Consider the following 25,790-nt stretch of genomic DNA (forward strand, 5'->3'; position numbering starts at 1 on the left):
ATGAGACAATTATTTGTTGAGCCTATTTTATGAGCATCTAGAGCCAAAAGCTTCTTTCTGTGCAATTCCTCTCACAACCACCAAATAATTCAGTTCTGTGGAGGTACTCTGATACATGGGTAGATACAAGAGAAGCATTTGCGCCAGAGCAGTTCTTGTGGTAGAGTATTGTATGTAGTGTACCCTGCAAGCATTGTCGAAACACAGAGATTCATGATACAGAACCCCTCTGAGAAGCGTTTATGAGGTGTGCCTGGGTGGCTTAGTTGTTAAGCATCTGCCTTTGGCTCAGGTCATGATCCCAGGGTCCTGGGATTGAGCCCTGCATCCGGCTCCCTGCTCAGCAGGAAGCCTGCTTCTCCCTCTCCCACTCCCCCTGCTTTGTTCCCTCTCTTGCTGTGTCTCTCTCTGTCAAATAAATAAATAAAATCTTAAAAAAAAAAAAAGAAGTGTTTATGAAAGGCATTTGTCTGTATTGGACAATTTTTTTTTTCGTAAGGAAAAGAAACTACTCTTCCCTACGTAAAGAGATGATTAAGATGCAACAGAGTAGAGGGTTAAGAGCATGGAGTTTGAAACCTAGACAACCTGGGTTCAAATCTCAACTCTGTCACTTTTTAAAAATATGTATTTATTTATTTATTTGAGAGCGGGAAAGCATGTGTGGGAGGGAGAGGGAGAGAGAATCTCTAGCAGATTCCACGCTGAGTGTGAAGCCCGAGGCAGGGCTCAATCCCAGGACCCTGAGATCACGATCTGAGCCTAAAAGAGTCAGAGACTTAACCCACCACAGGTCCCCTCAACTCTGCCACTTAATAGCTGCATGATCTTGAGTAAGTTACTTAACCTCTCTTTGCCTTAATTTTTTCACCTGTAAATTGGGGTGATGGATAATTGTCCTTACCTCCTGACTCAATACTGGTCTTTAGGGATAATTGGGAAGGAAAAAGGAAAAGATTTTCCTGCGAACTGTATTTAACCATTAGTAAACCTTTTCCTTTACATTTTTTTTAACTACAGGACATGGAAAATGTTTTAGTCTGTTACTCTGCATTGGAACTCTCCAAAAGGGGGCTAGAATGTATAGCTGTGAGTGTTATGAGACAAAACCCATTAACTAATCCCTGCTAGGTGCTTACAGTAGCGGTGGGCACATAATTACTGCTACAGTCGTTCCCCCTTATCCAGGGTTTCACTTGCCTTGGGATTAGTTACCGGTGGTCTGGAGGCAGACAATCCTCCCAGTGAATCGGCCCAAGGCCAAAGGTAACCTAAGGCTCCATCACAAGGCCTAAGTCATTCACATCACTTCATCTCATCAAGGAGGCATTTTATCATCTCACACCATTACAAGAAGAAAGGTGAGTACAGTACGGTGAGTTTTTTCAAGAGAGAGACCACATTCTCATAACTTTTGTTATAGTATATTGTTAATAATTATTCTCAATGATTAGTTATTGTTGTTAATCTCCTACTGTGCCTAGTTTAGAAATTAAACTTGAGGTATATATGTGTAGGAAAGAATATAGTATACATAGGTGTTGGTACTATCCACGGTTTCAGGCAGCCACTGAGGGTCTTGGAACATATCCCCCACAGATAAGGGGAGACTACTGTATTATTATTAATCCCCTCCCCAACTCCTACCCCAACATTTGGCCCTTTTGGCAGTGATTGTATGAGCTTTGACTTCCCTAAAGCAGCTGAGAAGGATGGAGCGGATATGTATCTTTCAATGTGCAGGAAGGAAGGCTCTCCCCAAATGCACACATCTAGAAGTCAGACTTGTTAGTGGTAAGTAATCACTTTGAGAACTCCAGCCCATACACTTCCCCAGAGCAAACCATTTCCTTTCCCAACATTATTTTCATGTAAGGGGAAAATAAACATTTAAAGATAACTGGGAAGAATCAGGGCTCCATATAAGGATATAAACTGATGCCTGTCATTACCAGATGCCAAATCCCAGAAAGGACTATCTCTGAAACAAGTTTTTAAACTGTACAAAGCAAATTGTCAGTTGGGGGAGGGGAGAATGAAGAATTTTAGGCCACTATTTTCTATTAAGCATTGCAGAGAGAGAGAGAGGGGGGAGACAGAGAAGGAGGCTGTGGTTTGTACTAAAAAGGAATTAAAATAAAAAGCAGACTCCAGGATCCTGGGCAAAGGAGACCTTGTCTTAATCTCAGTTCTGTCACAGACAGTCTGCGAAATGAACTTGGCTGAAACCCTCAACCTCCGGGGCTTTGGTTTCCTTACCTGGAAAATGAGGGCATTAACCAGATGATCTCTAAGATTTGCTACAGCTCAGAGATCCTGACTTTACAAAATAAAATAGATGTCAGATGTTATATTGAGCAGGCAACAGAAGCCAAGTGTGGAAAGTTAAGCAGGAAAAGGATCTTTTTGCAAAGATATTATTGGTAGCTCACAGAACCAAAGGGAAGGCTGGAGAACCAGTCTCAGAACCAAGGCAGTTTGGTGGGAGTTCGGGGTGTACTGGGGCGTCTAAAAGCAGGAATGACTCAACTCTGCTGCTGGGATGAATAAGCCCAAGTCGGTTTTTTTCTACCCATATGTCATTGTACCTATAAATCAAAGTCCTGACATGGAGGGTCAAATTGGTTTAGCTCTGGCCACATGTCACCCCTTGGCTGATGGGCAAGAAACTTTGATTTACAGCCCCATTAAGACATCATTCCATGGGTGAGAGGTAATTTCCCTAAGAGGAAATTGGCATAAGGTATGAAAGAAAGATAATGACGACTGTGTGGCTCTTTACTACAGGTGTTGTGCCTGCTCTTGTAATATCACACAGTGATATCACTCTTCCGTGTGAAAACAGATAGGCTATTTTTACAGTCCATCTGAAAATAAACATAACTTTGCAGAGAGATTATGACACCATGACAACTTTGCGTACACTCTTCGCGAAAGTTTGGGCAAAAACACATACTTGAAGAATAGCCTTAGCATGCTCCAGGAGATTGGTCTGGGGGAGAAACCAAGCCTGGGTTTTATTTTCAGCCAGTTTCTCTCTGCACATCCCCTTGGAATTGAGGAGGCACGTGCCCAGAGGCACCTGCCAGTCTTCCTCCTCTTCCATATTTGCAGAGCCCTGTTTTGATTCTGATGGTCAGTTCCTCTCCCCTCCTTAAGAACCAGGCAAATCTGGATCCTTCTAAATTTGTCACGATGGTCTCATCCCCCCCATCATTGGTTGGTTTAAGAACATGTCCATGATCCAATTCTAGATGCTCTGACATGAAGAGAAATCTGGGAAGGCTTCTTATAAAGGTTTCTTTACTCTTAAAAAGGACATTGTGGGCTGAGCACGTGATGATTGCTGGTGCTATGGCACCACCATTTCATCTCTTCTTGGAAACACTAGAGGGAACCCTTGAAGACAAAAGTCAGATGATGATAGAGAGGAAAGTCGGGGGAAAACCTGGGTGCATTTGGTAGGAGGTCTTGAATTCACCAATTCTGGAAGCATTCTCTTCAGAGTTCCTGTTAGGTAAGACAATACATCTTATCACTTAAGGCATTTTGACTTGGGTCTATTATTATTTACAGATGAAAGTATCTCAACTGATAGCCCGCAAAATGATTTTCTTCCAGTAAGTAGCCATGTTAAATCCATATTTCCCTCTGGGAACAGCCTTACCTCTCAGGAAGGAAAATAACTCATCCAGAGGATTTTGTGAAGTATATTTTTACCAAAATGTTCTGATTTTCCCCTTCCCATGCATGTACACTTCATCTTGTCCTTCAAATCACAGAAACGTCTATACTACTTTGTCTTTACTAAAGTACATGATTTCCAGTTCACAGAGGGGTTTCTAAACCCAGCCAAAGATTTGGTTGTCATACCTCTAGGTTAATTGATAACATACGTTATTGAGATTTTAAAAATGTAAGACCTTCCACTTATTGTCCTAAGATCACCACCCATCAGAATAGCACCAATAGTTAGAGATGATTATGAAAGATGTAGACAGAAAAGAGAAGTAAAATCAAAAAGAAACAGGGAAGGAAGCAATCAAAGTCAAATTATGGGAATAAATTGTCAACAAATTGAGCCCAAGTCTTTATTCTACCATGTTTTACATGAAGGGAAAGAAATATAGTTGGGAGAGCAAAAGAGAGAAGCTATCTCCTGAAAGAGGAAGAAAGGAAAATGCAATTCATATGATATTTGTCTTTTGTAAAATTTGGTTTTATTAAACATAGAGTAGGTACAAAAGTATATTTTAGACACTTCAACCTAGAACTGAATCCACATATCACTCCTGAGACCATAGGCAAATTGGTGAGCTTCTTAGGGACAATGACACCTATCTCCAGGAGTCATTATAAGGAAGAAGTGAAACTCTACAGGGCATGTGCCTGATGTACAGGGGGCTCAGTAAATGGTTTTGTTCCAACAAATATGTATTAAGAAGCTTCTGTGAACCAAGCATCATACCAGCTGCCAGGAATATTATGGTGAGCAGAATCAGTCTAGAAAGGGCAACAGAATTAATTAATAACCATAAAAATAAGTATAAATAACAGATATGAAAAGGGCTATGGAGGCTGAGGTAGTGTATACTTGGGAAGTTTGATCTCTTCTGAAAGATCAAGAAAAACCACCTTCAGCGCTGCTTACAGCGCTGCTTACACCCACTTTCTTGAAAAGCCTACCCTGCTTACCCCCAACCAGATATGATTCACCGGCCTGTGAATTCCCAGAAAGAAGCGTGAAGCCTGTACATGACATTTATCTTACCCTATTGTGTCTAGCATTATAACTAGTAGTATGCATGCCCTGTCTCCTCTACCAGAATATAGACTCTTTGTAGGCAGACAGCAGGCCATCTACAATGTTCGAATGCTTCACACCATCTATTAAAGTCTATTATTTCAATAAATAAGTGAAATTAGCTTCCAGAGAGCTGCCACAGTTTAACAGAATTTGAAGCTTAATTTATGCCTTTTGTAAGCCAAGTTCCCACTGATTTTCAAGTCATTTGTCTGAACATAATAGGCAATGTGCAAGGAAACAATAATTTGGCCTTTCAGAAATTGTATAATATCCATCCCTCATGGAGTGTGATACCCCTAAACTCCTGCTGAATAATCCCAGACCTGAGCCCGACTCACCTATTAATCAAGTTCACAGAGACAATAAAAAGTGAGACCACCAGAATTCCATTTGCCAAATCTTCAATCCCTAAATGTTATGGTTAGAATCTCAGTTTGTGATCTAGCAAAAAGAAAGAAAAGAAAAAGAGTACCAGGAAAAACCTCTTTGTGATGAATCACTCATTCCGGTTAGGTTGCTTAACAGTAAATCTGACCCTGCAGTTAAACTCTAGAAATCTGCTCAGACAAGCAGGTGTAACCTTATAAGGATGCCAGGAGATTAAATTCCACCTTAACTCTGGAAAGGTATTTTTATATTTTTCAATGTTGAGAGATGCTCTCTTGTCTATATGAGCTTTTATTGTAATTAATAACTATAATTATTCTTTTTTTAAAAGATTTTATTTATTTATTCATGAGAGACAGAGAGAGAGAGAGGCAGAGGGAGAAGCAGGCTTCCCGCAGAGCAGGGAGCCCGATGCAGGACTCGATCCCAGGACCTGGGATCATGACCTGAGCCAAAGGCAGACGCTTAACCATCTGAGCCACCCAGGCGCCCCAATAACTATACTTATTCTTGACATCAATGATAGCTATGAAAAATACAAACACCAAGAAGAATCAGAAGAAACATGTTGCTATTAGATTTAAATACTCGTTTCATTTAGTATTTCACTTAAATTCATTTTATTTTGGTATCTTTGAAATTTTTTAAAACATCCTCAGTGCCAAAAGGAGGCAAAATTTATAAATCCAAACAAATGTATAAAGGGACAACCCAGGCCCTCTTAAGTAATTTGCCAAATAGAAACAATCCATCTGTATAGGAAAACCCATCAAATTAGAATCTTCAATGTGGGCGAACGAGAGAAAAGATTTTCATCCTTGACCCTGGTTTTGGTTCCTTTCAAAATCAAATTCTTGGGGCCACTGTAAGCTGTATAATGACAGATAAGCAAAGACAGTGAGCATTCCCTTGTTGTTTCCATGGGTTTCATCAGCTTGTTTTCCATGACTCATGACGGCTTCCTGAAAAAACTCTCATTTCTTTGATCTCGTGGGTCAAATCAATGCTCTTGAGCCAGTTTTCATCAACCAGTCAGCATTCCTACTGTTTCCTATTGTGAATCCTCAGCTGGACCCATATATTTACTAGTTAGCTCATTCCCAAAATGAAGTTATGAGTATTCTTCAAAAGGGTTCAGTCCAAATGGTCCAGAGGAATTCAGAAGGATACCCTGAAGATTGAAGAAAAAAAAGACAAATATTATTACCACAAAAATGTTAACTATTACCTGAAAAGAATTAGTGGAGAATAATTTTTTAAATCATTTATTAAAACTATGTATTATAAGAATACCAAAAAACTTCCCAATATCACTTTAAGATTTTATTTATTTATCTGTGAGAGAAAGAGACAGCTTAAGAGAGTGAGCATGAGTGGGGGAAGGGGCAGAGGAAGAAGCTGACTGCCCACTCAGCAGGGAGCCCGATGCCGGGCTTCATCCCAGGAGCCCAGGATCATGACCTGAGCCAAAGGCAGATGCTTAGCCAACTGAGCCACCCAGGTGCTCCCCAATATCACGGATTAAGAGCTCTTTCCAATCCTGTGTTAGGCAATGGAGCCTCCGTTATAAACCTAGGAAGACTCTATGGTTAGTGGTAACAAACTTCTCAGCCTAGGACCCAGGGAACAGAGGGTCTCCTCGAGCTTCTGTCACTCCAGTATGTTTGGGTTAATTTTCTTTTCTATAAAATGAAAGTGTAAGTGTTCATGCAAATTTCTTTTAAAGAGACGTAGAAGTTGGGATTTAATCATCCATTCAACGTGTACTTATTGAACACATACTAAATGCTAGGCAGCATTTCTTCTGAATGAGGGGGTCTCTCCGTTATGCTCCTCGAGTCCCCTGTGAATACCTCTATCATGTTATTGGCTCTCTATTGGAATTAAGACTCCTCAATCTGATTTCTCCACTGACTGCATGTTATTTTGCCAATGAGTAGCAGAATTCTGGACATACGGTAAGTGCTCAAAAAACATTAGGTGAATGAACAAAGGGGATCTCTTCATGTGCAAGGTCAAGCATCCCTGAATAAGGAGGACCAGAATGAGAGGCATCAAGCATACGATTTCATTAAAACAATTCTATGATTACATTAGTCTAGATTACTTAGCAATTTCTGAGCCAAGAGCAGACTCTGATTCCACTAAGACCCAAACACTAAGACCTGCTTCTCTCTAGTTCTGAACACAAATATATCCTTAGCAGTTAGTTTCCAGTTTGACATACTGAACCACCTGTGCTTGATCCCTTTGCCTCTCTAGATCTGCACTCCATTTTTTTTTTCCACCCTGCTTGGTACCCTGGGAGGCCAATCTATATGAACTGCCTCAAACCAGCTCCAGTGTCCTCTAGCTCTGCTTGGGTTTGACCAATGGTAAGTACTGGCACATCGGGGAAAGAGAACAGCCAAAGTGAAATATTCTCTCTCTTCAGGGCAATCACAGGCTGTTGTCACTTGACTAAAAGTCACAGTCCCTATCAGGTAGCCCTCCCGACATAGTCCATCAGTGTGCATGCGTGCGTGTGTGTGCGTGTGTGTGTGTGTGTGTGTGTGTGTCTGTCTGTCTGTCTGCCTCTGTCTCTGTCTCTATCTCTCTGGGTTCCTTGCCCCTTTAGTCTTAGGGACAGCAGCAGAGCCCCACTGTGACTAGTTTGAGGGTGCTGCACTCTCCTTTTGGATTTTTCCACAACCTGACTTAATAGACCTTTTATTAAACTCACCTCAAGTGATTCCATTTGAGTATACTATTAGTTTCCTGCTAGAATCTTGACTGATAACTACCTAGGTATCATGTATCATGAAGAACAAATAGTGGTATACACACACACACACACACACACACACACACACACACACACACACACTGGAATATTACTCAGCCATAAAAAAAAAAGAATGAAATCTTGCCATTTGCGTGGCACGGATGGAGTTAGAGAGTATTGTGTTAAGCAAAATAAGTCAAAGACATATTTTGTCTTTCAGAGAAAGACAAATACCATATGATTTCACTCATATATGGAATTTAAGAAACAGAACAAACAAATATGGGGGGGAGAAAAGAGAGGCAAACCAAGAAACAGACTCTTAAGTTTAGAGAACAAAGTTGGTTGCCAGAGGGGAGGCGGGTGGGGGGATGGGGAAATCGGTGAAGGGGATTAAGGAGAGCACTTTTGATGAGCACCAGGTATTGTACGTAAGTTTTGAATCACTAAATTCTACACCTGAAACTGAAAAAAAAAATAAAGACAAGTAAATGATCTAGCCTATCACCATGAAGCACAATAAAAGGATACTGATAAATGCTAGTGTCTCCCCTCTTCTCTGTTATAATTTTTATACCCCCTACAATAGCTGTCTATAGTGCCTTTAACATAACAGCTACTTAATAGATATGTGTTGAATGAATGAAAAATATTTCTAAGACACTTCTGACCACAGTTTGGGATTTAAGTACATGAAAATCAATGCACATTAATTAGCTCATCAGATGTTACATTGAGGGAAGTTCTTAATTTCAGTAATTGAGGGTCAGGGGTTGTTCTGCTTATAAATTCACGTTCTCTCTTCTCTCATGTGCCGACTGAAACGATTGGCCTGCTGGGATTATGTATGACCCAACCTGAGGAAACAGCCAAGGGATGAGCTGACATCTCAGGGGCACATGCTGTTTAACAGACTAAGAGATTTGTTTTTTGGTCCTTCTTAGACCTTGGAAGAAATAGTGATTTTATTTCATGTCATCTAATTCATCTGAACTGCTTTTGCAAGTTCATCACTTTTCGTCTCCTACTCCCAGATAGAAATGAAGGTTGGGGTAAATTGTACCTCCTTGGATCTTTCACGTTTATAATGAACAAAGGCAAATCATCAGTAAAGCCAAATCATCACTTACCGTGTATACTGATCTTGCAGATGCACCATGGAGGTAACTTCTAGTTCCGGTATTGGAGGAAGCACTTTCTTGACCTGAGTCAAGGGCAGCCTCTGCTTGGTCTCTATTTTTTAAGAAGGAGAGCTGTTCTAGTCTGTGCTTTGTCAAATAGCAATGCAAAAACAGATAACAACATTTTCCAACGTGCTAAGAGAACCATGCCCTCCATCTAGCAAGGATATTGGCAGTTTCCATCACTCCCTAAATTTCCTGCCTACAACTGTGACACCGTTAACCCATTTCTCTTAATTCTGTTTCTTTCATTTCTCCTCTCCCCCCACTTCCTGAGCTCTAGACCTGATGCATAGTTAGAGGAGCAAAGTAGAGAAAAATATTTTTTACATGCAATGCCAAGTAGAAAGAAAAGAACTTTAGTATGGAAACTGACTGCAAATATTTTCTTTGCGTTTTGTTAGAATAGGTCCCTAAGAATTTGTATTAATACCATCTTTGATTTCAGGGACAATTTTCCAAGAAGCCAAGTTCCAAATCAAATGAATTCTAATCTGTCCTCCTTTTCTAGAACTATGTGACATCAAATCCTTCTAATATTATCTGCAGCTGACTTCAAGGTAGGAGATGAAATTTCAGGCCCATGGCATATGGTATCTCTTTCATTCTGCTGGGATCTGGGGCCTTGATTTTCTAGTTTTTATATTGAAACTTGAGTTTTACATAATACATGTGGTTTTTGCTTCACAGATGTCTCTACTTTTTATACAAAGCCCTGGACATGAATGGAAATGAGGTGACCTATAATTTAAAGAGAAGTTTGAGTAGCTGCTTCTAAGAAGACAAATCAAAAAGGAAGATTTAAGTGTAATCAAGATAATGATGCTTATCAAAATTTTTTTTAATTTTTAAAAATTTCTACATGCATTAAAAAAAACAATATCATGCTTCTTATTCATGAAGATGATTAAACACTGGTACAGATTACCAAAATAGAAATACTGTTAAACCATCCCTCAGAGTTTTATTCTTTTAATTAGAAAAAAATTTAATAAGAAAGACTTATTTTTTGGACTCAATTTTCTGAATAAGAGATACATTCACATGATTAAAATTTTATAAACTATGAAGGGATATTCAGCAAAATGTCTCCCTCTTACCCCACTTCCTACAGACAACTGCTTTCTACCACATCACATAATTCTTTCCCTTTTCTCCTTCCTTTGCCACAGACAAACAAGGTTTTTAGATTTTTGTGGATAGAAATATAGATGATAGATAGATTTATACACTTATATGCACATATGTTCTTTTTGTCTTTCTTTACACCATTGGTAGCATACTATACATATATTTGTATGTATATTTAATGGTCTAAGAGATCTTTTCCCGTAAATGCTTCCTCATTCTTTTTTACAATTTCCTGGTATTCCATAGTATGGATGTATCATCCTGTCTTCAAACACCCTCCTATTAGATTGTGTCTAATCTAATATTGCAAACACACTAGCAATAAACATTGCACATACATTATTTCTCTCCTATGTAAGTAATCCACAGGAGAAATTCCTAGAAATAGAATTGCTGGCTCAAAGGGCTTATGCATGTGTAACTTTGATAGTTATTGCCAAATTTCATATCATAGAAGTTGTACCACTTTAGCCTCCCTGTTCACCTTAGCAAAGTATGAGAGTGCAGAGGGCCTATCGCCCCTTGCTACAGAGTGTGATGGCAAACTTCTGGACTTTTACCAGTCTGGTAGATGAAAATGGCATTTCAGTGTAGCCTTAATTTGCATTTCCACCTGAACGTAAGCTCAGTGAGACCAGAGATCTCTGTTTGGCTCATTGCTGTCTCTCCTATACCCAGAAGGCCAATATTATTGGAACATAGTAGACAGCAAAAGAAAAATTTCTTTTGGGAGAATTTACCGTGAATGAGACTAAACAAGCTTTCATATGTTTAAGAGCCATTTGTATTTCCATTTCTATAAACAGTCCATTTATATCCTTTACCCATTTGTCTACTGGGTTATGGTCTTCTCTCCGTCAATTATTAGAACTTCCTTATTTATTATTTACTAGGAAATGTTGCTTATCATATGTGATGAATTGCAAACAACTTTTCGCTAATGGTTTTTACTGTGTACATTATTTTTCACGTAGTCAAATTTATCAGTCTTTTAACTGAATTTTGTGTCATGGGTAGAAAGCCCTACTTTGTGGTTATAAATTAATTCTACCATTCTTTCTTCTATTACTTTTATGTTTTCACATTTACATTAAAATTATTGACTCATTTGAAATTTACCTTAGTATTAGTGTGAGCTCTGGATTAAGGTAATCTTCTTTCCTAGATGCTTATTCAGTTGTCCCAATACCATTCGTTCAATAATCCTTCTCTTCCCTACTGATTAGATATGCCACTCTCATCATTTACTCAAGTCCTAAGCTTTCTAATTTTTCATCAGATATATATTTTTTAAAGATTTATTTATTTATTTGAGAGAGAATCTTAAGCAGACTCCACACTGAGCGGGGGAGCTGGACGCAGGGCTCGATCTCATGACCCTGAGATCACGACCTGAGCCGAAATCAAGAGTTAGACGTTTAACTGACAGGTGCCCCTCATTAGATAGTTTCATCTACTTAAGTACCAGTACCATGGTGGAATGGATACCTCTCCTCTTTCTTCTTCTATGTCAATTTTTTCCTGGCTATTAGTGACAACTTATTTTTCATTAGGATATTAAAATGACCTTGTTCGTGATTTAGGAAGAACTGATAACTTTATATATTCATCTTTCATATTCAAGAACATGATATACCATTTTGTTGTTGTTCAAGTCATTTTTATGACTCTCAGGAGGATTTTTCTGAGGTTTTCTTTTTTTTTTAAAGATTTTATTTATTTATTTGAGAGAGAGAATGAGATAGAGAGAGAGCATGAGATGGGGGAGGGTCAGAGGGAGAAGCAGACTCCCTGCTGAGCAGGGAGCCCGATGCGGGACTCGATTCTGGGACTCCAGGATCATGACCTGAGCCGAAGGCAGTCGCTTAACCAACTGAGCCACCCAGGCATCCCTGAGGTTTTCTTTAGAAAGATTTTGTGTAGTTCTTTATATTAATTTTATTCCAGTTATTTTATCTTTTATGGTTATTTTAAATGCAGCAGTATCTTTTAACTGGTTGTTATTTAAAGATATGAATGCTGGGGTTAAGAGACTCTTATCTCAGGAAACAAACTGAGGGTTGCTGGAGTGGAGGGGGGTGGGAGGGATGGGGTGGCTGGGCGATGGACATTGGGGAGGGTAAGTACTATGGTGAGCGCTGTGAATTGTGTAAGACTGATGAATCACAGACCTGTATCCCTGAAACAAATAATACAGTATATGTTAAAAAAAGATCAGTATATTCTCTTTGCAGTTAACTATTATAAGAAAAAGAATAATTAAATATTAAGGAAAATCTTAAATATTGAAATTATTAAAACCCTCAAATAAAATATTTTTAAATGATTTAAAAAAAAAGACATGAATGCTGGGGCACCTAGGTGGCTCAGTCCATTAAGTGTCTGCCTTTGGCTCAGGTCATGGTCCCAGGGTCCTGGGATCGAGCCCCACATCGGGCTCCCTGCTCCACGGGAAGCCTGCTTCTCCCTCTCCCACTCCCCCTGCTTGTGTTCCCTCTCTAGCTGTCTCTCTCTGTGTCAAATAAATAAATAAAATCTTTAAAAAAAATAAAGATATGAATGCTATTGATTTTTGTCTTAATTTCATACCTTGTCTCTTACTGAATTTTATTTTTAAAGAATTTTTTTAGAGAATTTTCTTAAATTTTCCAGGTACACAAAGTGATCATTTTCCCTTACCAATTTTTTTTTTTTAAGATTTTATTTATTTACTTTGACAGAGAGAGAGAGACAGTGAGAGAGGGAACACAAGCAGGGGGAGCGGGAGAGGGAGAGCAGGGGGAGTGGGAGAGGGAGAAGCAGGCTTCCTGCCGAGCAGGGAGCCCGATGCGGGGCTCGATCCCAGGACCCTGGGATCATGACCTGAGCCAAAGGCAGACGCTTAACGACTGAGCTACCCAGGCGCCCCTCCCTTTCCAATTTGTTAACCAGATATCTTTGTCTCTTACCTAATTGTGTTGACCAGTACTTTCAGGACAATGGTAGGTGAAGTGGCAACAGTGGACATTCTTGAAAATTCCTGGCTTTACAGACATGCTTTTAGTGTCTCCCTGGTAAGTATGATTCTGGGGTTTTGTTTGAGACAGATATATGTTATCATGTTAAGGAAGTACCTATTTATCTTATTTTTATTGGGAGTTTTATGAAGGATGGGCATTATAGTTTGTCAAGTGCATTTTTAGGATGTATAGAGATAACCAAATTTTCCCTTTGATCTATTAATATGAGTGACATTAATAGATATCTCCTAACGGAGAACTGTCCCTATATTCTTGGAATAAGCTCTTCTTGGTCATAGTAGGAGTGTGTATATGTATGTGTATATATATATATATATATATGTTTTTATACTGTGATACTAGTGGATTCTTTTGCTAATATTTGTTCAGAATTTTTGCATAGATATACATGAGTAAGATTGCTCAATGATTTCATTTTAGACACAATCTTTCTTAGCTTTATATGTTATTAATGTTTATTTCACAATAGAATTAAGAAACATCCTTCTTTTCTATGGTCAATAACAGTTTAAATACAATTGGAAATATCAGTGTTGTAGAGACTGGTCAAAATTCCCCTGTGAACTGTTCTTTCTGTTACTTTTTCAGGGATAACTGACAAATTTTCTATTTCTTCTATGATAATTGTTTTGTTTAGATTTTCTATTTCTTCTGGTATCAGGTTTTGTCAATTTTTCCAGAAAATTATCCATCTTAATTAGAGATGTTAAAAAGTAGCAAGTGCTCTTTAAGGAACAGGAATAGATGCCCTTTGGGGACCATTTCCACAGACATTGAAGACCCTTCCATTCCTATGGAAATGCTAAAATAACCACCAAAGCTAGAATTTCTTCTTACAGAGTATTTGGCCTTCTAAACGGTAAGTGACAGAGCTTTCCTGACTGGTTAGGACAAAGGTGAGAAAATGAGACCAGTCTTTACCTGGACACAAAGCTCTCATCTCCTTGTTCTCCTCCTCACAGACCCATTTCACTGGATCCCCTTAGCATCCTTTATTTTTACCTTATTGTCAGTAAGTACAAACCACATCCACGGGGCTAGTTCCCTCATCCCTATTTGTCTCACACTGAAAGTTCCTAGGAAGCTGTGATTCTGTCTTCCTAAATCTGTGCTTCTCAGAGGGTGGGTGTGGTAGGCAGAACTCTAAGACAGCCCCCCAGCTTCCCACCCCCTGGTGGAATGCCCCTTGTAATTCCCATCCCTTGAGCATGGGCAGGACCATGAATGGGATTTCCCTCCTGTGATTGGATTACATTATATGGCAAAGATGAGATTTTTGCGGGTGTATTGAGTTATTGAAAAGAGAGACCATTCTGGGTGTGCCTGACCTAATGAGGTAAAAGCCTTTACAAAAAAGGCTGGGCCCTCCCGGAAGTTAGTGAGGCTCTCTTGTGGGACTTCAAGAAGCAAACTGCCGAGCCGTGAAGTGTCTCTAGAAAGGCCAGGTAGCAGAAGTCTACAGGTGGCCTCTAGGTCCTGAGGCAGTTTCTGGCAGACAGGCGGTGAGAACCCAGGGCCCTCAGTATACAACCACAAAGAAATGAATTCTGCCAACAACCTAAATGAGCTTGGGAGTAGAGCCTCCATATAAGAACATAGGCCAGCTCGCATCTTGATTTTAGCCTTGTGAGACCCTGAGATCCAGCAAAGCCATGCCCAGATTTCTGACCCACAGAAAGTGAAATAACAAAGGTGTGTTTTAAGCCATGAAATTTGTGGTAATTTGTCACACAACAATAGAAAACAAATAAAGTGATCAACGGATCACTTTGGCCTGCAAACCACAAGAAGCTGAATTTAAAATGCAGGTTCTAGAACCCTGTCCCAAATCTACTGAATTATAATCTCCCTTCAAAATGGTCCAGGAGCCTGAAATTGTACAGACATCCAAGTTGATTCTGATGCATATTAAGCCTTCAGAATGAACTTACCATGCAGATAATTGCTTGGACAATCTTTGACAAAGTATCTTATCATGTCCAGAATTTGAGATTTGGAGACAGTTTTTTTAAAGTTAAAATACCAAAAGAGCCTATTCATGAAATTAAATAATTACCAAAGAAAATTAACAGAGCTCTTTTGCTTGGAAAGCTAAACCGCTCATCATTTGCTTATTCATTTGGTTTGCTGATGTTTTATAATAGGGTATAACCATAATTTACTACAGAAAGCTATTATCTGTCAAAGTGATGGTTAGTCCAAAATAACTATCTAGTGGTGCATTATATTCTGTTTCTCCTAGTATCCAAGGACATGTAACTTATATGCTACTAGGAAAACTTCTGAAAAATTGATAAAAAGGCAAAAAGGTAGGATATATGTCATTTTAATGCCTTATTCAGAAGAGCTAAGATGGGTGGGATATTTTTCTAGTTTTACACTGGGAAACAGAATTTCTTTCAAATAATATTAATTTACCAACACTAGTTAAGGCAGCAGAAGCAGCCAGGAATATTTTAAAACTTCACAGAAGTCTATTCATGAATTTGTCAAAGGTCTGAACCAAACATTTCTTTGACTTTTTTTCAAGAACCTCAGAAAAGCCTAAAAAATTAAAAAGAACCTCAGGATGAGTTTTGACCTGGCTGAATCTAAAGAACAAAATGAATTTCCAGCAGTAGAAACTTTGATTAAAAATAAGACTCCATGCCGCATGTTCTTGAATAAACCCCTGTCACAATGCCCATGACATCGTCCAGGTTGCCCTCTGATATTTCCTTTTCTTTTTCTTCTTTTTTTTTTCTAGATCTCTGTCATTTTTCAAAAGTGTTTTTTATCTATGACATCTGGCATCTAACCTCAATTCATCCTTCCAAAGTAATTCTTGATTCCCACTGAGTCATGGAAACTTGCAAGGTGTTTTCTTCACTTTGTTCCTGATGATTTTCATGTCAAAGACAAGGTGCACCTCCCACAGTGAAGGTACATCTAAAACCTCTTCATCCTAGCCAGGATCTCTTGGCTGCTTAGAGAATTTGCCCCATCAATTTTTTATATTTGTATTTCCAAAACTACTTGTTCAGCTCTACTTGGTTATGAAATTGGAAAGTTAAAATAGCTAGAAACAAAAACAGAACAAGGAGTGGTAAACAGGGCTAGATACCCATACTATATATAATCCCAACGGTGAATTTACCCAATTTTGTTGTAATTGCTTACTGTCTGCCTCCTCGTGTACAAAGACTGTATTTTATGCACTATATTCCCCAGAACCAACCTTGGAGCATGACACATGATAGGGAAAAATATGTGTTGAATGACTGAAAGAATGCCATCTAACTTCTTTGTGCCTCATCTTCCTTAATAAAAATGTGTGGGTACAAGCAGGGCAAGAAGTCAACTCTGGGGTGCCACCTAGGAAGTTGGGAATAAGAAAAATAAGATTGTCCTCTGAGAGTTGGTCTATAAAATCAACTCATAATCACAACAGAAATGTGCAAAGTTATCTTCAGAAATCATTCCCAAGCCAAAGCCTATTAAGTGTGAAAAGTGCTGTGTTAAATGAGCCAATCAGGCTACCCCTAAAATGGGGAGGAAGGCCTTTCAAACTGTGTTGGCAAAGGGCTCTACCTTTAAGACCTCCCAAACAAGCCTTGGCGGTGATTCAACTTCCCACATGGTTTTGTCTAAGCAGAGAGGGCACACGTGTTAGTTGTCAGAAGTGTTTTGGCCCATATTTTCTCTCAACTGTATTGCCTTCTGCTCTTATAAACCTGTTTTGTGAGCTGGATCACACAGTGGATCTTTTTTGGTGGGCCGCCATTGCAGGAGGCTGAGCCCGCAGGCCTGAAGGAAGGCTTCAGACCAGGTATATTCACCAACGTGAGGCCCCTGTGTTGCCTTGCCTTGCGGGTGGAGCAGCCAGGCAGCACCCCCCCCCCCCCCCCCCCCCCAGGGCCCTCGCCCTGCGCCTTCTCCTTAAAGGTTCAGCAGTGTGTACTGATGCCTGAACTTCTTCGTGACTTTAGCAAAGCCCGTGTGGCTGCCTTGAAGCTACAAGGAAGAAACTAAAGGTAAGGGTAAATGAGGTAATTAAGGTGTATTTTGATGTACTTTCCACACCACCAAGTGCAAAACAGAGTATTTTTCCAAGCGCCTTTTCAAGCCCACCTGAGGGGCCTTCTCGAAATTGGGTAGGACCCAAATATGCGCTCAGCAAGGGGGGGCTATGGATGGCTGACCTTGGAAGTGGGGACCTCAGCACTTCCTTCCCTTCCCTGTACTTTGGGAGGTTCAGCCATGATTCCGTGGTGACAATAGCAATAATGTCTATACTGTTGCCCACAAAGTACTTGCTCTCCTTATAAGAGCTTTTCCAGAGATGAAGGAATTCACGTTAATCTTCACAGATTACTATAGTCAAAGTGGATGCGGACGTTTTCAAATGGTTTGGTGATTCTTAGTCAGTTCTCTAATCTGGCTCCAAAAAACCCTTCCAGTCCTATTTCTTCTCCCATCCAAGTACTAACCAGGCCCGACCCTGCTTAGCTTCCGAGACCAGACGAGATCGGGTGCGTTCAGGGTGGGATGGCCGTAGACCTAGTTCTTCTTATTGCCCTAGGAATGCAGAACTTCAACATTGCTATTCATCATTCTGACCTTTGCATCACATAAAAACCTGGGCCGTTTTGTGCAAGCCCAAGATAGCTAGTTGCTTTTTGGGGCTAATAGAACCAATTATGGTAGCTTAAAATAGATTTCCATTATTCAAGGAGCCAACTTTCTACTACGTTCAGAGCTCCATCTGTTATCGTTAACAGTGATCCTAAAACCATTCAGCTGTTCCAAATCTGGCCAGTGTGAAAATCAGATGAGGGTGGGAAAGTACATGACTGCAAAATTACCTAGAATTAACAACTAAAGAGAACAGACAGCTGCCAGTTTTCTGAGCCCTTGTCTCAGCTCCCAGCTCATTCACACTGCGGCTATCCTTAGCACTCCAAGGAATGAAGCTGATGAAGAGTTTAAAAGTTATAATTGGGTTGGGGGGGAAGGTTTTGAAGGGTCTTTGTAAGACAGCAGCAGGCATTCTTTCTGCATAGTCCATGTAGAGGTGTATTTACTTCACAAATATTTATTAGGTACCTACTCTGTGCCCTCATCTGCACTGCACTACGAGCTGGGGATGTGGTGATGAATATTATCAGGCAGAGTCCCTGATCTCCAGGGGCTCAGTGGCTCATGGGAGCCACGTCAATCCAATAATAACACACATATATAATATATAACAGTAGTGACAATTGGCACAGAGAGAGCTGTGTGGTGTTCTGAGGATGTGTGAGAAGGGGATTGACCTAGTCTAGGAGGTCCAATATGACTTCCCTGAGGAAGGGTCAGTCAAGCTAAGATCAGAAGCAAGGCTTGGGGTGAACTAGACAAAGGCAGGGTAGGAGGAGGGCAGGTCTGCAGGGAGGGGTATGGGAGGCAGGATGCTCCATGTGGGGAGAATCTGCACAAAGATTGGAGAAGATGTTGATCTGTATATGTTTTATCATCAGGTCTTCCAGACCTAGCACAAAAGGCTATCGCATAATGGCATTCAATGGATGAGTTAGAACAAATCATCATATTCTGCCTATAGATTCTTCTTCACACTTAAGAAATTCTTCCTGCATCAAGAGTCACCCTCTGCAGGGATGCCTGGGTGGCTCGGTCATTAAGCATCTGCCTTCGGCTCAGGTCATGATCCCAAGGTCCTAGAATTGAGCCCCGCATCGGGCTCCCTGCTCAGCCAGGAGCCTGCTTCTCCCTCTCCCGCTCCCCCTGCTTGTGTTCCCTCTCTCGCTGTCTCTCTCTCTCTGTCAAATAAATAAATAAAAAATCTTAAAAAAAAAAAAAGTCACCCTCTGCATTCTGCTCTGTTCTGTAATCAAGCAGATGGCTCCAACCTTTACTGTTTTATGAACCCAAATCTGTACTCTGAGTCATAAATATTATAGTTAAGCAAGTAAAAATTAAATTTCCATGTTATTTTGCCTGGTTGTGGGACATCTGGCACGGGCAATTTATCTTCTCCTGCTGAAAATTGAAACCGGCTTAGTCCTCATTATGCTGGCCGTAAACATGTTGCAAATTATAATTTTACATTGCCATTAGTTATATTTTGGGGTAATACAAATTACTGGGTCATCCACTTCCTTTTGGCATTTAGTAATTCTCTTTCACAATAAATATCCATTTTCTTTCCTTCGCGGTCCCTAAGAACCTACCCACATTAACTGCAAAAAATATTTCACTAATGCTAAATGTCACTCTGAGGGTGACTCACACTGTCACACACAAGCTCCTACAACCTTCTACAGCGTAGAGAAAATGTTTCATCTCGGTTTCCAGTGTTAACTGTAAAAGAACAGGGTGAGTTTTGATCTGTGGCTTGAACCAGCACGAGTAAATTCCCCAGTTCACCACAGCCCGTAAGCGCTTTGCCAGAAAGCCCACTGGACAGACCTGAGTTTGAACCCGACTCGGCCAGGAACAGGCTGTGGGTCAATTACTTAAACTCTCTTAGTTCCAGGTTTTGGCATCAGGAAAAAAGCGAGATTCTTGTGAAATGAGATAAAATGTTGTCTATGAAAGTCGCCTAATGAATGTGTATAGTTTAATTAGGTTTCCCTTCTTCTAAGGCAATGGGGGCGGGGTGAGAATCTCCCTAACGGGGACATCAGCTCCGTGAAAGCAGAGACTGTGCTGGTCTGGGCCACTGTCTTATCAGTGCTTAGGAGCATAAGGCCTGATCCTGAGTTGGGGTTCAACAGATTTTGGTTGAGTAGTTGAAGGTGAAGAATTTCAAGTTTTCAAGATTTCACCATGTTTAGTGGACATAGAGGGGAGAGATGAAAGGAGCCCCTTCACTGACCCAAGCACCAGGAGTCAGTGGAAGCTCTAGTCCTGGATACTTGGCGTCCTAGATATTTAGTTATTGGCTCTCCAACATGAGGCCATCTCTGGGGTGCTCTCAAAGATGCAGGAAGCCAGAGGGGTAGATATTCCCTCTCCCTGCTTCCTGGCACCCAGAGTACCAACCTGTGGCCTGCCCTCAGTCAGCCAGATACCCTTCCTTGGGGCTCGCCATCCTGGACAGTGATGCAAAGCTGGAAGGTCAAAGGGTGTAGCTCTGGAAGCTCAGAGGAATGTCCAGCGGTGGTGACACCACCAGACCATTCCCATGGTGACTTTGGCTGTACTCTTGGCTGCCTGGCCCCCTTTAACTCCTGTTCATTTTCCAACCTCTGAATGCTTAACCTTCCTGGTGTTTCTACGGGTTACCTGCCAGTTTTCCAATAGGTTTCCTCTCGGCCAAGCCAGCCAAGTTGATTGCTCTTGTTTGTATCCAGCGATTGGGGTCCTAGTTCACTGCTCCTGCCCCTGACTTTGGTCTCCCAGCGTGACCAACCCTTCAAACACTGTTTCCAGGGATACATTTCAAATTGCCTTTTGCATAGTTCTCCAAATCTCTTCTTCAAGATGGCCGATGTATTCCATGATTCTTTGACGTCCTTGGCAACTCTGTAGAGTTATATATTCTTTAATGAAGTCCAGTTATGTGCCCTCTGATCACTCTCTGGCTGTTTGTTTTCATCTTTCCCAAACCCCAAGATAAATTCCTTGCTCATCTGCTCTTTTTGACTCTATCCTCATTTCCCCTTAGGCTTTGTGTGATTTAACAAGCTTTTGTGCACAAACTATGTGCCAGAAATTATGCTGGGGACCAGGATCCAAAGCTGAATAAGAGAATCATCACCTGTGTGAAGATAACAGTCGACTGAATAAAACGTAAAGTAGATTCATGCCAAGACAGGCAACAGAAGCCAGCACGCTTCTCAAAGCAAGGAAGAAAATACTGGAGTCCTGTTAAAGCTTGGGATTTGATTCTTTGTGACACTGCTTTCTGCAGGGAGGAGATGCCTTACTCTGCCCATGTTCGCTGTGATCTGAGACATGGGGCCCGGGTCTGGGTCATCTCGCTTTATTTCTCTCTCGTCCTTTTGAGGGTGTGAGCCTGTCTACCTCCACGTGAACGTGTGTAACAACACTTCCTTTGTAATACATGAACAACCTGAGGGACATTCTGGAACGTACAGCTTGAGACAATAGCAAGCTGCTTTGCTGAATGGGACTGTAGTCACTGCTCCCTTTGAACCGTGTTTTGTACTCGTGTTACTGCTCCGCCAGAGGACCATGCTGGCGCGTTTTCTCCTTACGTTCTCACTGCGGCCTATAATCGATCATGACAAAGAGAGGCCTTAAAAACGGCACTTGAGGGAGACATTATTTCTTTCCCATTTCTCTCTCAGAAAGAGCAACTTATAATAGGAGGGGGGGGGGGGATTGCATCTAGGTTAATGGCCGAGTCCGTTTCCTCTGGTGAATGAAAATCAAAGGCTCATAAATACAACTTGTGAGGTTAGTCTTGTGGTTAACCAGTACTTTAAATTTGTGATTCCCCCGATTATATGAGTTGACAGGGGGACTATGGACTTTTTCTCAAAGCTGCAGTGCTCAAAATTATGTCTTGAAAAGAGCAAGGATCAGGATTCCCGAGGCCACTGAAAAGGCTCAGCAGAACTAGGTTGAAACATTCCCGGTGCATGGATGTCAGGCCTGGGGCCCACGTAAGAGGGAAGAACAGGGGAAATGCCGTTTTCTCCCTATAAAGATGAATTTGGGCATTGGAAACAACCTTCTGATTTTAATGCCATTAATCAAACAAAACTGTCACTGACCACACAAAACTTCCATCAACGTTCTCCACATTTAGCTGGTATCAAATGATCACTCAGCTACTGCTTATTATTAGCCATCAGTGAATACTGCTAACGCGGAGAACAGAAAGTCCGAATTTTTTTAAAATTGAGTCCTTCAGGTGCACGCAATCCCATTTTTCCTCAAGCTAGGGGTCTGAGTCCCTGCTAATTTAAATAGATAAGAAAAGCCTTGGGAGCAGAGTTCCCAGTGAAACGGTGTGCCGATCTGCATGTGGCTACAATACAGTTGTTGGGGGCGCCTCGGGCTTGGTTCACCGTCCTTGCATTTTTGAAAACCATTTAGACACCAGACCTGAAGCCTCCTTATCTGACGTCTCACAAAGTCTGAAGGAGCCTGCTCACCAGCTGGACGCAAGGAGCTGTAGAAGCATCACTCATCATGCCGCGGTTTGCAGAGTCGAGGAGATGACATCGTCCTGATGAAGAAGAGCACTTTGCCCGCGTCCCAATCTCCCTCTCTTCCTTTTTAATATGATTTGACAGCTTGAATTCAGAAGGAGGCTTTGCAATTAGGAGATCGAACCACAGCGTCTGTGCTAACAGCTCCCTTAGCTGCTCTAATTAGGGTTCCCTTCCTCCATTTCTGTTTCTCGGGAGAGGACAGGGGACTTTTTAATTGGGGCTATTAGAAGTTCTCGTTACACAATGACACCCTTTGCTAAGTGAAAGCTCCAGCAAAAAAGCCATGCCCACTCTGCAATTACTTCTTGCAATTCCGAGGAATAATGGTATCTTGTCTCATTTAAAAATAAATCTGAGGGTTCTTCCTTATTGCTTTCTCTCCTCTGCCTACTCACATGAATTTCTTCTTGCCAATTAGGCAAACTTTCCATTATTTAAGGAGCTAGTTTTGATCGTAACTGTCCCCTGATAATAAGACATATTAAACTAGATTTCATTTGCCCACAGATCCTTTCTTCCAGATACAAGGCTAATTTAAATGAGCTTAGATCATTCGATCTTGGGTCTATAGTGAAAACGGTGAAGGACTGGGATTCTCAAAGCCGTGCTCTGTTGGCACGTCACAAAACTCACCTGAAATAACCCGCACATTCAATGTTCGCAGTTCCTCGGAATCCTGTCCTCTTAAAAGAGCAGAGGTAGGGGCGCCTGGGTGGCTCAGATGGTTAAGCGTCTGCCTTGGGCTCAGGTCATTATCCCAGGGTCCTGGGATCAAGTCCCGCATCGGGCTCCCTGCTCCTTGGGAGCCTGCTTCTCTCTCTGCCTCTCTCTCTCTCTCTCTGTCTCTCATGAATAAATAAATAAAATCTTAAAAAAAAAAAGAGAGAGAGCAGAGGTAGGTTTGTATTTATGACCTATTCCAAGAAAAGAAATGAAATATTTAAATGATAAAAAGCACATTCTTAATATATATTCCCCATGTTGATTCCAAGGATTACCAAGGAAAATGGGCCATTCACAACAGGGCCAGAAGTAACAAGACATTAAGGGCTTTCCTCATGAAGTTATTTTCCATGAGCAAACACAGGATCTTTCTAAAACAAGTGGTTTCTCCACTACCCTAAATGCTATCATGCTGTCTCCCCTAATGAGAAGCACCAGCTCTTATGTATAGAATATTATATTGCTTACATTAATATACATAGACATATACAGAATATTTAATGCATATTTAATATTTAATAATATTTAATGTCCTAAATAGTGTGACATGTTTCATTACTTTATACGCTTGGATTTGTAAGGCAAGCCTTCAAAAGCCACTAAGCCTGTCATTTGGGTGGATGTTCATAAAATGTTCACTCTCCACTATTGCTTTCTAGATGGTTTTTTCTTTTTATTTTTTAAAGATATTTTTTATTTATTTATTTGACAAAGAGATAGAGAGCACAAGTAGGCAGAGCGGCAGGCAGAGGGAAAGGGAGAAGCAGGCTCTGCTGAGCAGGGAGCCCGATGCGGGGCTCGATCCCAGGACCCTGGGATCATGACCTGAGCCGAAGGCAGCCACTTAACCACCCAGGTGCCCCTCTAGATGGTTTTTTCTAACTGGCTTCTGTCTCTCTTTCCTCACATGCAGTTATATGGAAAAATGGATGAAGAAACTAAAAAATGTGCAACATTTGCAAATAACATTTTTATTTAAACTAATATAATTTTTAAAACTAGAAAGACCCTAGGTCTTGACTCTGACCTTTTGTTAGCTATATAACTTTGGAAAAACCACTTAATCTCTCTATGGCTCAGGGGTTTTTTCCATCTATAAGTGAAAATAATAGTACACACCCTGTTTAAGTACTTGGAGAATCTAATTAAAAAAAAAAAAACCTTGTGAAAACACTCTGAAAATGGCTCTTCTACAAATATATAATATTGATGATGTTATTATATATTAGCCTTATATTCTAAGGTATCAATGGCAAGACTTGATATGAAACTGCTCTTAGAAATACCTGCAACAGGGGCGTTTGGGTGGCTTAGTCGGTTAAGTGTCCGACTCTTGATTTTGGCTCAGGTCTGAGATCTCAGTGTCATGAGATGGAGCCCCGTGTGGGGCTCTGTGTTGGGCGTGGAGTCTGCTCAAGATTCTCTCTCTCCCTCGCCCTCTACCCCTCCCCCCTCTTCCTCAGGTTTGATGTTCAGCCAGTATATGCATGGGTTACACACCAGAGGGGTTGGTATATGCGTGGGTACACACCACTAGGGCCATAAGTCAATGTCCATCCTGATAGGTGGATGCCTGGGTCATACTCAATATTTTTAATATCACCCCCATTGCCTGATTTCCAATTATACATTATAGCTCCACCCCGCCAAAAATCTACTGACACCCTTACACCTATTAAAGATTGACTCCTCCCATTCATCACTTAGAGCCACTCTGCTCATGATCTCCCACTCTGAAATTCTTGATCACCACCCTATTCTTCTACCTCTCTTCTCCCTTCACTTCCACTAAGCCTCTGCTCAACCTCCAGCCCCCTTCAGCTCCTTGCCCCGCCTCCCCTGCTATTCGCTTGTCTAAGTAGACAAAAACACATGAACCTCCTTGAATGCTGACACTGTGTCCCACTTATGCTTATATTCCCCGGGTTACCTAGAACTGCCACTTACACACAGTAGGTGCTCAATAAATGATAAATTGAAATTGAAAAAGAACGTACATCTATAGAGAAGATCCTAACTGGACTGTCCCAAGCAATGGATTTATTCCTCAATACTTACTCCGCCATTTCCACATTCTTCTGTGGCTTTCAAGTATTTTGTGGAGAGTGAGGATGAGAAAAAATATAAAAACGACTAGAACTAAAACATACCAAGTGATCTTCATGGAACAAGTGAAATCTGCAAAGAAAAAAACACTATAAAAATACAATAAAATGATGCAACAGAGAGAAGCCATATGGTGATGTGGTGGTGTTCTACTACATATTTTGGCCTTAACCGAAAACTCCACATATAATCATCCCTGGTATAGTGTCGTTTGCCCTCCTGATTTCTTCCCTGATATGTTAAGTGAGTGTATTAAATGAAGAAATTTGACCAGGGATCTTCCAGGGATCCCTTTGATCCCAAGACTCTAGGATTAATTTCACTTATAGGTCATGTAGGTGTTAGTTTCCTTGTGGTTGCTATCACTAAGCTCAGATTACAACAAGCTGAGTCTCAGAATCAGGGCCATTTGTAAATAACAACGGTGGCCCTGGGCCACACAGTCAAAAATTATGCCCTCAAATCGACAAAGAGATAAGAGTGTAAGGAAGATGGAGAGGAAAG

General features: G+C 40.9%; 1 protein-coding gene across 9 annotated transcripts in view; it reads right to left on the reverse strand.

The window, feature by feature from the left end:
* Positions 1-525: 525 nt before the first annotated feature.
* Positions 526-25,790, reverse strand: part of TMEM156 (transmembrane protein 156) — a 65,848-nt gene continuing 40,583 nt past the window's right edge. For 3 of the 9 annotated variants that reach the window (XM_073891539.1, XM_073891541.1, XM_073891540.1), the window contains 3 exons: positions 25,239-25,358; positions 23,091-23,324; positions 526-3,510 (listed from right to left, as the gene is read on the reverse strand). In XM_073891539.1, coding sequence (XP_073747640.1) covers positions 3,353-3,510; positions 23,091-23,324; positions 25,239-25,358 — 512 coding nt within the window. In that variant the 3' untranslated portion in view covers positions 526-3,352. Of the gene's footprint in view, positions 3,511-5,797; positions 6,366-9,088; positions 9,192-23,090; positions 23,325-25,238; positions 25,359-25,790 lie in introns of those variants that run through there. The other 6 variants (XM_073891536.1, XM_073891535.1, XM_073891538.1 and 3 more) reach the window with 5 other exon arrangements.

Source organism: Callorhinus ursinus, unplaced genomic scaffold (genome assembly GCF_003265705.2).
Source record: "Callorhinus ursinus isolate GAN/ISIS: 27379988/994484 unplaced genomic scaffold, GSC_fseal_2.0 scaffold4, whole genome shotgun sequence".
Lineage (NCBI taxonomy): Eukaryota > Metazoa > Chordata > Mammalia > Carnivora > Otariidae > Callorhinus > Callorhinus ursinus.